This window comes from Nicotiana sylvestris, chromosome 2, assembly GCF_000393655.2.
Source record: "Nicotiana sylvestris chromosome 2, ASM39365v2, whole genome shotgun sequence".
Lineage (NCBI taxonomy): Eukaryota > Viridiplantae > Streptophyta > Magnoliopsida > Solanales > Solanaceae > Nicotiana > Nicotiana sylvestris.
The window spans coordinates 110,324,972-110,337,312 of record NC_091058.1 but is presented as its reverse complement, the minus strand read 5'-3'; the positions used below and the strand labels follow the sequence as shown (position 1 = coordinate 110,337,312).

General features: G+C 34.1%; 1 protein-coding gene across 1 annotated transcript; it reads right to left on the bottom strand.

Annotated features, from left to right (window-relative positions):
* Window positions 1-9,835: 9,835 nt before the first annotated feature.
* Window positions 9,836-11,388, bottom strand: LOC104238295 (ethylene-responsive transcription factor ERF011-like). Its single transcript, XM_009792946.2, has one exon. The coding sequence runs from the start codon at window positions 10,652-10,654 to the stop codon at window positions 10,124-10,126; it is 531 nt and encodes a 176-aa protein (XP_009791248.2). The 5' UTR covers window positions 10,655-11,388; the 3' UTR covers window positions 9,836-10,123.
* Between the last annotated feature and the right edge of the window lie 953 nt (window positions 11,389-12,341).

Here is a 12,341-nt window from a genome sequence, read left to right as displayed (position 1 = left end):
CTTACTATATAACTGGAAGAGTCCACAATTATGCATATATAGATAGATGGATGGACTGATTTTTTTTGTTGTTATAAGTAAATTAAATGTATATTAATCCTTGTGCCATTGCTAAAAGATTTACACACAAAACAATGTTGTTTTATAACTGAAAGAAGGAGAAGTTATAAAGAAAAGGGACAATAAAAGGAAATATGAACAAACCACAAATTAGTTAGCCTTGAACCTCCGTAAAGAGCATCTGAAAACATAGAAAATCAAAAAAGTTAAATGCCATAAACACAAAGTAAAGTAATAACTGTCATAGCCGCCTCACAGTAATATTTTTAGAGAACAAAGTTGATAATTTAACATGATCAGGAAAAAATCAACAAAAATGAAAGCATATATTTTGGTGAGTGAGTTAATGAAAATGAGAAAGAAGCAGGAGTTTAAGAGAAAGAAACCTCCACCTTGGGAAGACGTAACCCTTTGAAAGGAAAGTAACTCCTCTAAAAACTTTCATGGCATACTCACAGTTGCCTCAATCTCACATTTACACAACACCATTTATAGTTTGAATAGAGACATAACTTATACGTTACATTCTTTCGGGGTTACATCCGTTATGTCTTTTGGTGTAGCCAACCGTTTATTTACATTTTTTTATCCTCTGATTTTGTAGAAAAATGATAGTAAAAAGGCCAAAAATTTGACAAAAAAGATAAATGCCTTTCCAAGGCAAAGAGAGGTGCCAAGTCAGCACTTTTTCCCCCTCTTATATGTATATGTATATATATAGATAGATTGTCGGGCAGGAAGGTAGGCACGGTGCTCGAAGGAGCTTTGGACGCATTCCATTAATTTCTACCTGTTATAAAATAAAGATTATAAAGTAAAGACAAGTATAGAGAGAAACTGATATATTATTCGAATTCAAACTGATGTACATAATGAACTGAAATCTCTTCTATTTATAGAAGAAAGGAAGCTGTTGTGTAAGCTACTACTATACCAGATATGGATAATCTTCTACTGAGAGCAATGTTTATCCATAACGAAGTACTGAAAAGATAAGCTTATTATACCTGATATGGATAATCTTCTATCGGGGGTAATGTTTATCCATAACTGGGTACTGAAAGGATAAGCTTATTATATCCGGTATGGATAATTTTCTACCGGGGGTAATGTTTATCCATAACTGGGTACTGAAAGGATAAGCTTATTATACCCGGTATGGATAATCTTCTACCGGAGGTAATGTTTATCCATAACCGGGTATCGAAGTGATAAGCTTCTTCAGGAAGCTTATTTCCAATAGAGTACTTAAATATATAAACATATTTACGGTGGAGTCCCATATGGATAAGCTTCTTCAGGAAGCTTATTTACAACGGAGTACTAAATGAATATCCATAATATAATATATTTATAACGCTCCCCCTTGGATGTTCATTAAAGATAATGTGCCTCATTAAAACCTTACTAGGAAAAAACACGTGGGAAAAAATCTCAGTGAAGGAAAAAGAGTACACATATTTAGTAATACGCATTACTAGGTGCCTCATTAAAAACCTTATAAGGAAAACCCCATGGGAAAAAACCTTAGTAAGGGAAAAAGAGTGCATCGCGTATTTTACTCCCCCTGATGAAAACCTTGTTTCAAATATTTGAGTCTCCGCATTCCAATCTTGTATACCATCTTCTCAAAAGTTGAAGTTGGCAAAGATTTAGTGAATAAATCTGCTGGATTATCACTTGAACGGATTTGTTGCACATCAATGTCACCATTTTTCTGAAGATCGTGTGTGTAGAATAATTTTGGTGAAATGTGCTTCGTTCTATCTCCTTTTATAAATCCTCCCTTCAATTGGGCTATGCATGCAGCATTGTCTTCGTATAAAATTGTGGGTCTTTTATCACATTCCAACCCACATGTTTCTCGAATGAATCACTGATCTCAATCATATGCACTCCCTGCTTGCCGGTTTGAAATCGAGCTTTATGGGTATCGGATAAATAACCTGCATCTGCATTACCAATACGATCTGCACCACTTTTGTTAGCATTAGCAAGATAAATAAGTGCACCATCTACACCGAGATAGAGTATTTCAGGACCAAGGAGCTCCTCATCCTCTTCTAGAGGTTGGAACGGATCCTTATTCACTTCAAGTGATTGAATATTCATTGGTGTACTTAATGGGTACACTTTGTCCATGTAAAAGTATTTTTAAGACCCTCTTGGAGCTCTTCCGGAGTTCCAATAAGATTTATGTCACCAACATAAACAGCAAGTGTAACAAATTTTGATGACATTTTCTTTATAAAAATACATGGACAAATAACATAATTTATGTAACTTTCTTTCAGCAAATATTTACTGAGGCGATTATACCACACGCGCACAGATTGCTTTAAACCGTACAAAGATCTTTATAATTTGATCGAGTACATTTCTCAAGACTTTGAATTATATGCTTCGGGCATTTTCAATCCTTCAAGGATCTTCATATAGATTTAGCCAAATAAGTCATATAGGTTAAGACTTGTATCTAAATGGTATGACATCTTCAAGTGTCTGGACTGCTAGTCCGATCCTCACAATCTTTTATAATATTGTGCACTATATTGTATCAAATATATCGTCGACGATCATTTTGTGTCAGTTCCGAAGCGACATAACTTGTGGAGATCTCATCACTTTCTTTATTTTCAGGTACCTGAACTTTTTCGGGAGTTTCATGAAATGTTATGTCGTGGGCTCTTCTAGAGCTTATTTCCTCCTCATTATGATCATTTTGATCATTAGCTCCTACTATTTTTCAAGGATTGTTACCTTTGGAACCGATTGGTCTACCACGCTTCATGCGTACAGTAAACTCTATCCTTCAGGGACTTTAATTTTAATAGGAGCATTTGTAGCTGAAATATGATATTTAATTTTGGATCAGCAAATGCTTCTGGCATTCGACTTGAATTATCTTCTAAGTGAGGATCATATTAATGATAATTCGATTCATATAGCATATTTTTCAACTGTTTATTCCATCCCCCAAATGTTAGAAAAACTAACATATATCCCCAATCATCTTTGGGAAACATATCTTTGTGTATTATGGTAGAGAAAATTAATCATATACCACACAACAAAAGATAGTAAAAATATTTGGTTTCCGATCCTAAACCAATTGTGAAGGGAGGACTTATCATATATTGTTGATCTGATGCATACAAGTGCTGCTATATGCAATTTAGAAAATCTTAGACCAACACATGAAGCTTTGTTCTCATAAGCAATGGTTTAGCCATTAATAGGAGGTATTCAATGCTAAACCAGCTTGGATATAAACCAGCATTATCAAGATGAACTGTCTTGATTTCATAATCTGAAAATTATGCTCTTAATCGAGAAAAGCAATTCCAAATGCCAAACTGCAGGTTGACAATAATTACACATGTAACCATCTCATATATGCACCTATAAGTGGTTCACATGATAGGTGAACGGGCCCATATTCACCTTTTATATATTTCAGAATCAGGGGTCTTAGTCCCAACTTTAGCTGGTATAATCAATTCATTATGAGAGCAAGCAACACATGAGAATTCCTGAAGAATCTTCTAGTTCTTTAGTATATGCTTATCTGAATTCTCAAATAGCTCATTTAAAAATGGCAAATGAAAACTTCAAGTTTATCATGTCATGTGCTATCTCTTAGTAAACTTCTGGTTTACTATGGCATAAACTTTTGCTTTAGTAAACTTCTGGTTTACTGTGATACATGATATAGTACAAATTAAAGAATAAGACGGGTAACTTCTCACATACATATTATTTTACCCCCTATGATTGTGGAAACATGAAGATTATCAATCTTCCAATCATTTGTAGTCTCAATATGATAACCATTTGTATTAGTAAACTTCAGGTTTACTACAACATATGTTTTGACCATAATCATATAATATGAATGACATATTTGTATATAAGCTCTTCGAGAGCCTTCATTTATTATCCACAATCTAATATTTATCGGGCACTACTGGTGTCATGTATCCTTTAGGCAAACAGTTAGCTCTTCAGGAGTTGTTGATACATTTTGTACTATCAAATATTTCTCATACACTTCTGGTATCATGAGAGAAAATCACAATCAAATAAACAATGTAAAACAATTGTTTAATCACAAGAAAACTCTTCTTCATAATATTTTCCTACTTCAGGTGGCAATTTCAATTGTGTTACTTCTTCAGGAGCAAATTTAAAATACAAAATATTGAGTATATATTCTCTCAATTATATTACCTCTTCTGAAGGTGAATTGTGATATATTCACATCAAGAGTGCGTTCATATTTACCCGATTTATTAATATTGTCACATTCACTTCAGGGAATGGATTAATATTATCCAAAGTTCTCATCCTTCAGGAAATAGAACATAATTATCTGAATGCGCATTAATCACATCAAATTGTGATGCCTCAATCTCTTTTAAAATATTTACTACTTCAGGAGCAAATCGAGGCGTGCATTTAATATAGAGAATATTTATGTAGCTTATCTTCAATTGTAACCATAGAAAGCCTAAATTATCACTTTTTGTGATCATAGACATATACCACTTCTGGTGGTTAACAAAATATAATTACAATGAGATATATGAAATATAACTACTTCTGGTGGTTGTATATTTCTTGCAAACTCTGCTAGAGTTTAAGTTGATCTAATAATATTATCCATATTCTTCAATATGACATAAATAAGATATATTATAATAAACATCATTATCAAATCATAATTTTTTCTTTATGTACAACAATTACATAACCATACTATCTATTACAAACAACAAAAATTAAAATATTTACATTTCTATAGATTCACCACCGATTACATGACTTGTTTCTCCTTCTGGGAGTGCAAGGTAATCAGTTACATCCAAATGCATGAAGTCTAAATTATCTTCAGAAATAAAATTTGCTTCAGCATTTTTCTCTGTCTTCTTTAGGGAGGCTTGATAAAGCTCAACCAGGTGCTTTGGCGTACGACAGGTACGTGACCAGTGCCCTTTTTCTCCACATCTATAGCATGCATTTTCTGCATTTGGTGCTTGCACCGCTTCATGCTTTTGTTCCTTCCTTTTCCACTGCTGGTGGTGAGGAGTGTTCTTTGGTGCATTATTATTACCATGATTAGAGTTTCTTTCCCGACCACGACCATGACCACGACTGGGGCCACGACCTTTTCCACGTTTAGCCTGGTGGAAGTTCGTCTCATTCACTTCATGGACAAGAACCAGTAGGTCGGCTTTCATGATTTTTCATTAATAGCTCATTATGTTGCTCGGCTATAAGAAGATGTGAGATAAGTTTAGAATACTTTTTAAATCCCATCTCTCGATATTGCTGCTGCAGGAGCATATTCGAGGCATGAAAAGTGGTGAAAGTTTTCTCCAACATATCATGATTAGTAATATTATCACCACATAACTTCAATTGGGAAATAATTCTGAACATAGTAGAATTATATTCACTGATAGATTTAAAATCTTGTAGCCTTAGATGAGTCCAATCATATCGTGTCTGTGGAAGAACGACCATCTTCAGGTGGTCATATCTATCTTTCAAATTATTCCACAGTATGACTGGATCTTTAACAGTAAGATATTCCATTTTCAGGCCCTCATCAAGGTGATGGCGTAGGAATATCATTGCTTTGGCACGGTCTTGGTTTGATGCCTGATTTTTGTCTTTGATGGTGTCTGCCAGACCCATCGCATCAAGATGAATTTCAGCATCAAGCACCCAAGACATGTAGCTTTTGCCCGATATATCCAGGGCTACAAATTCAAGTTTAGAAAGATTTGACATTATTTAGGAAAAGAAAGTTCTTACCTCAGATACTTTCAAAATATTTGCTCGAGATGGCAGAGTCTCGTGCTGATAACGTGTTATAAAATAAAGACTATAAAGTAAAGACAAGTATAGAGAGAAACTGATATATTATTCGAATTCAAACTGATGTACATAATGAACTGAAATCTCTTCTATTTATAGAAGAAAGGAAGCTGTTGTGTAAGCTGCTACTATACCAGATATGGATAATTTTCTACTGAGAGCAATGTTTATCCATAACGGAGTACTGAAAGGATAAGCTTATTATACCCGATATGGATAATCTTCTACGGGGGGTAATGTTTATCCATAACTGGGTACTGAAAGGATAAGCTTATTATACCCGGTATGGATAATCTTCTACCGGGGGTAATGTTTATCCATAACTGGGTACTGAAAGGATAAGCTTATTATACCCGGTATAGATAATATTCTATCGGGGGTAATGTTTATCCATAACCGGGTATCGAAGTGATAAGCTTCTTCAGGAAGCTTATTTCCAATAGTGTACTTAAATATATAAACATATTTACGGTGGAGTCTCATATGGATAAGCTTCTTCAGGAAGCTTATTTGCAACGGAGTACTAAATAAACATCCATAATATAATATATTTATAACACTACCACTATTTTTACATATAATTAGTTATATTATATCTGGTCCATTTAGAATGAAAAAAGACTTGTTACTACTCCCAGACACAATCCTATGGTCCAATAAACTCTTGTCAAACAGCCGTGAAAGCACTTTCTTCTCACCTCATATCATTTGTTTCTATTGTCAACTAAAGCATATTATATTTATTAATTTATATGTATATGCACTCTTTTATTCTAAATATATTTAACATTGTTCACCAAAATTGCTGTGTTATATACATCATTTCAAAATTTAAAGATTGAAATTTACTTAATTAGTAATTAAATTCTTATTTAATTGATAAAACTCTAATTTACTGTTTTCGCAATCAATTTAAGTCTAATGTTTATAAAAATTTCTACTACTTGTACAAAGGCAAGTGAACATCTTGTGGCAGGTCAAAAATGTTACATTAAAAAGAAGTATTCTATTGCTAGTGCATATGCGACAGTTTTGATTTGACAATGAAGTTAATCTCTTTATACATAAGAGGGACTATGGCAGGCAAGCGGGAATGGCTGGGGTCCAGCCTCTGGTGGCCCATAGTCTCGTCATCAACACTATTGAAGATTGGGGTATTGGAGAATAAGGGGTCGTTTGGTAGGGTGCATAAGAATAGGTGTATTAGTAATCCTGATATTAGTTATGCTTGCATTAGTTATACTGGTATTAGTTATGCTGACATATTTCTTATTCATTGTTTGGTTTGATGTATTAAAGTATTGCACAATTCTAAAAGAATTGTTTGTTTACAAAAAATGCCCTCAAAACTAGTCCACACTCTAATTTTTTAAAAGAAACATATGTTGAGAAATGTCTTTATATGAAAAAGTTTTAAAAAAATTATTTTGTTTGTCTACCTATATTGTAAAATAAAATTAAATATTTATTTATAAAAAAGGAAATATGAAAAAGTTTTAAAAAAATTATTTTGTTTGTCTACCTATATTATGCATAGGATAATACCAAATAGGATGTATAACTAATGCATATATTTAAAATGTCTACCAAAACAATGTATTATTAATACACAAAGTCAATGCATTTATTAACGTATCCTACCAAACGACCCCTAACTGTGTTCTAAAAAGTCTATCATTTGATCGATTCAGGTATGTTTTTCTTTTTCTTTTCCATGACTCGGATATATCCAATGATAATATGTGTAGATTGTAGAGTGTTCAACAAAAACAAAAGGTTCAAATTCAACTGAAAATTCGAGTCAAACCAATTTAAATTACTTCGTCTAATTTAGTTTGGTAATGACCAAGAAAAAATCAAACCCAATTGACATATGGATATTTTTTTCCTTGAGTATATAAAATTTATATTTTTTTTTCTTTAAGATTAAGTCTAGGCAGATTCGTTAACTTTGCTTGAGATGTAATCCATTATGTAACTAATCTCGGCAGATTCGTTATTTCAATCTCTGTCCTTTCGTTTTACTAATGAAAATTTATTAAGCTCATATATCTTGTTTGGTTTTAAGATGAAAATCAAACCAAACCATGACCAACCCAACAGAGGCGGATCTACGTTTTCTAGATCATGGGTGCCCGACTAAAGAAAAGGAAAAAAAAAAAGTATTTAGTGGGAATTGATCATTGTACCTTTGGCAAATAACTCAACATTCAACCAAGTGCATCATTCAGTCTTTGTGGAGCATGAGTACCATCAGACGATATTAGACCAATTCTATAAAATATATACATAAAATATCTAATTTGACGACTATAAAATATATACATAAAATATCTAATTTGACGAAAAGACCGTGGGTTATCCTATAAATCCGCCCTGCACCCCAATAATATCTGTCGAAAAGAAAATAGTGAGGAAATTACTAGTTGAAATATTATTAGGAGAATTATTATACCGAGGGTGAATCGAACTCAATCCCTGCTACTACAGTAACAACAAAATTGCAAAATCAAACATATGTGTACTTGAAAAAATGCTACTGTATTTTAGTATTGATAAACACATTTATCCGCTACTTATATCAGTGAAAAATAACATTTGACAGAAATAATTGAAGTGCATTTAAATTGACTCAAACTTCATCATTAGAAGTAAGAAAATATGTAACAATATAATTAAGGTAGCTTATCGTCGTTTGGCCAAGATTCTAAAATTAACTTATTTTAAAAAATAATTTTCTTAAAAGTACTTTTCAAGCAGTATATGTTTAGTTAATTAATTTGAGCAGTACTTTCAACAACAATTGTTGTTTGACCAAGTTTTTAAAAAGTGCTTCTAAATATATTTTTCTCAAAAATACTTTTGGGAAGAAGCTATTTTTTCTGTTTCTCAAAAACTGTTTATAGCATGTTTGGCCAAGCTACTTTTGGCCAAAAATATTTTTTTTGCCAAAAGCACTTTTGACCAAAATTTGAGGTGTTTGACCAAGCTTTTGGAAGAAAAAAAGTGCTTTTGAGGAGAAGCAGAAAAAAGTAGCTTCTCTCTAAAAGTACTTTTTTGAGAAACACTTTTGAGAAACATACACTTAGAAGCAGTTTTTTAAAGCTTAGTCAAACACTAATTGCTGCTTAAAAGTGCTTTTCAAATTAATTAGCCAAACACAAACTGTTTCTCATGAGAAACACTTTTGAAAAAAAGCACTTCTCAAAATAAGCTGATTTTTACAGCTTGGCCAAACGGGCTATTATACTCAATCAAAAGCACTTTTTTCCCTTAAAAAACTTGACTAAACACCCTAACTCAGAAAAAAAGTACCTTTAGGCTTAAAACCCCATTTTTGGACCAGTATTGGCCAAAAAGCTATTAATTGACTCGGATAACACTGTTAAGAGTAGTTCATTTTTGTTCACAGTTAGCAAAACACAAAATCACATATTACCCACTTGCACCAGACTCGAGCCATTGTAGGGCCAGTGTTGTCTTCCTCATCCTCACCCTCTCCAAGTGGCCGCGGCCGTTCCCCACTTGGATCCACCCGGTCCAGAAGTCTTTTTACAATTCAGTACGTAGCAATCGTAGTGCGATCGGATGTTACAATAATCTAACAAATATCTTTTCCCTCATCCACTGTTCATGATATCAACCACTACACAAATAATTAAAAACAATAAAAGACTTGACTACAAGTAGTAACAATTTAACACCCCATTCCCCTTTTCTGTCGCCGCCACACACGCTCTCCTCACTCCTCAATCATCATTCATCATTTCACGCCTAATAAACAATTGGCTAAGTCTTTAACATGACCAATATGCATAATTCACCCTACCATTTGCTATCCATTTCCCCCCAACCCACCACCACCAAGGCCCCAAGCAAAGTACAATTTGAATTGCGAAAGACAAAATATTAACACAAATCACCTTTACATATTACAACATGAAAACTGTTTGAGCTCAAAAATTTCTTTAAAATAAGTAAAAATAAAAATAAAGAGGTGATTGTTTTGAGAATATAACAATCCTAGGCTACCAGCTAGGAATAAAGACAATCTGGAGCGGCGCTTGTATTCTTACCAATGTACCCCCTCTTCCTCCCCCCAAACAAAAAAAAATTACACTAGCATAGTTACTATACTATTATTATAAGTAATAATATTGTAACTAAATATTACCAGTCCTCACCAGTAATCCAGTTCTGGGTCTTCGGGCTCGGGCTTTTCGTTTAAATCGGGCTTCTCCTGAAACCAACATGGCTTCAATTCAGACGGGCTTGCAGTCTCACAGTGCACTTTTTCTTCTGGATGGTCGTGGTCGTGGCCGTGGCCGTGGCCGTGGTTGTGATGAGTAGCAAGTGAGTTCTGTATCGCGTCAACTTGAGCACCAACTTCTATGGCCTTTTTACGAATTGAAGCAGCAGATAAATCATTAAGCCCACCATCACCACCCAACAGCTCAGGAAAATTCAACCGGGCCGAAGGACCGCGTAAATAATACACCGCCGTATCATAAGCCCGCGCCGCCGCCACCGGCGTTGAATACGAGCCCAACCAAATTCTCGAACGCTTATTGGGCTCTCTAATTTCTGCAACCCACTTTCCCCACTTCCTCATCCTTATTCCTTTGTAAGGCCTTTCGTTTTTTCTCTTAGCGCCACAACACCCCCCTGAACTTGCAACTCCTCCACTTTGAATCCCATCACCCACCTCCATCTTCGTCTTTCCCTCTATATCTTCCTTCTCTTTCTCTCTGATTGTATAATTATGTGAAAATACAGGGGCTTAATTACAAAATTTTTATTTCCCTGTAATCTAGAGCTTGACTAGGAGGAATAACAGAGAGAGAAAGAATACCCATGAAAAAGGCAAAAGCTGGAAGTGAAGAAAGGTTATGGGGTGCGGTTGTGGCTACTCTACGTTGATTTTCTTAAAAGGAATTATTTTTTTCATTCTCCTAAAATAAATAAAAATGAAAAAGCAAATATCTTAAAAGCACCGACACAATCAATCTTCTTCTTCTCTCTCCACAATAATAATAAATACAAGTAGTAACTTGCTGGATGAGTATAAAAACAAGTTTTTTATTGGCCCCTTTCTTTATTCAAAAGCTTAGCTGCTCATACCTCATAAAAAATGGTGGTTGTTGGCCATCCGCCATTTTAATAGCTCCTCAAAATTCTCAGACCCTCCATCTGTAGCTATAAATTTAGCTGTAAATACCCCTTTTTTGAATCAAAATTGTAACTTTGTTTGTTTTTGTTTCTATTTCTGTGATGGGGGTGTCGGGTGGGGGTGGCGTAGTATGTGAGCTAAGGGAAATTTAGGGACTCAATAATGGAAAAGCAGTTGTCATTTGGCTCAGTGGTGACGACAGAGAAAATGGATTTTTTTTTCTAAGCATATAAAATAGGAAGAAGGAAAGATGATTACAATAATTCAATGAGATTGTTAATATTATTATATTATATGGTTGGAATTAATAATTTTGTTGTTTATGTAATACTCCAGTAGGAATTTATGTGTTTGGGTAATTTAGGGAATTTAAAAACAGTGGTGGGAGAGTTAGGTCGGTGGTCGGTGGATGGAATAGATAATGTTGTGACTTGGACTTCCAAAAATGCCCCCGCCAAGCAATAACGATTTTTGTGAAGTGACTATCTTGCCCTTATCCACATTATTTGGTGCCTAATTGGTGTGGTCGGAGATTCCTATGCTTCAAAACTATCATGGGTGTACTACCACTCTGTCTCCCATTTGGTTCGAGGAAAAAGAATTGGTACATATTGTACTTTGTCTTCAAATTTCTATCCATATGGTCTTAAACTTTGCCCCATATACACCTGGGATCGTTTCATAGATCGTATTAGTATAATTAATCACAATATAAATTGTCATATAAAATAATACAATATTTGATTAATAGTGTAAAAAAAATAGTTTTTACGTAACAAATGCATGCCGTTTTTGGTCGATCGTATAAAATAATTGTTTACCCTAAAATTCGAGTAACAATTAAACTTATATTGTGGTTTTAGGATATGTGATTTAATTCAATATCAATCGATAGATAAGGAATTAAACAGATAAATTAAGCGATAGGATAGATCAAACCAGTATGCGAGTGGAGTCTCGACCTCGATTCAAGATGATCTCGAGATAGAGCAATAACAATAGTAAAGAAATGAAACAACAATGATGAACAGTAACGAATGGTAAATGAGATACAAATGAATAGGATTCCTCCTTATATAATAGAGGAGTTCTAAACAAGGTACGCTTCTAATTATAGTAGGAAATCATATTGACAACTGATTAACCGCCGAAGATCAATCCATTTCGAAATTCATGCCATGATCTTCGATCCGTCACGGATATCTCGCTCTTTCTGTTACTGAACTAT

What these genes read in the sequence shown, in the direction of transcription:
- LOC104238295 (XM_009792946.2), bottom strand. Translation starts at nt 10,654, where the DNA reads ATGGAGGTGGGTGATGGGATTCAAAGTGGAGGAGTTGCAAGTTCAGGG.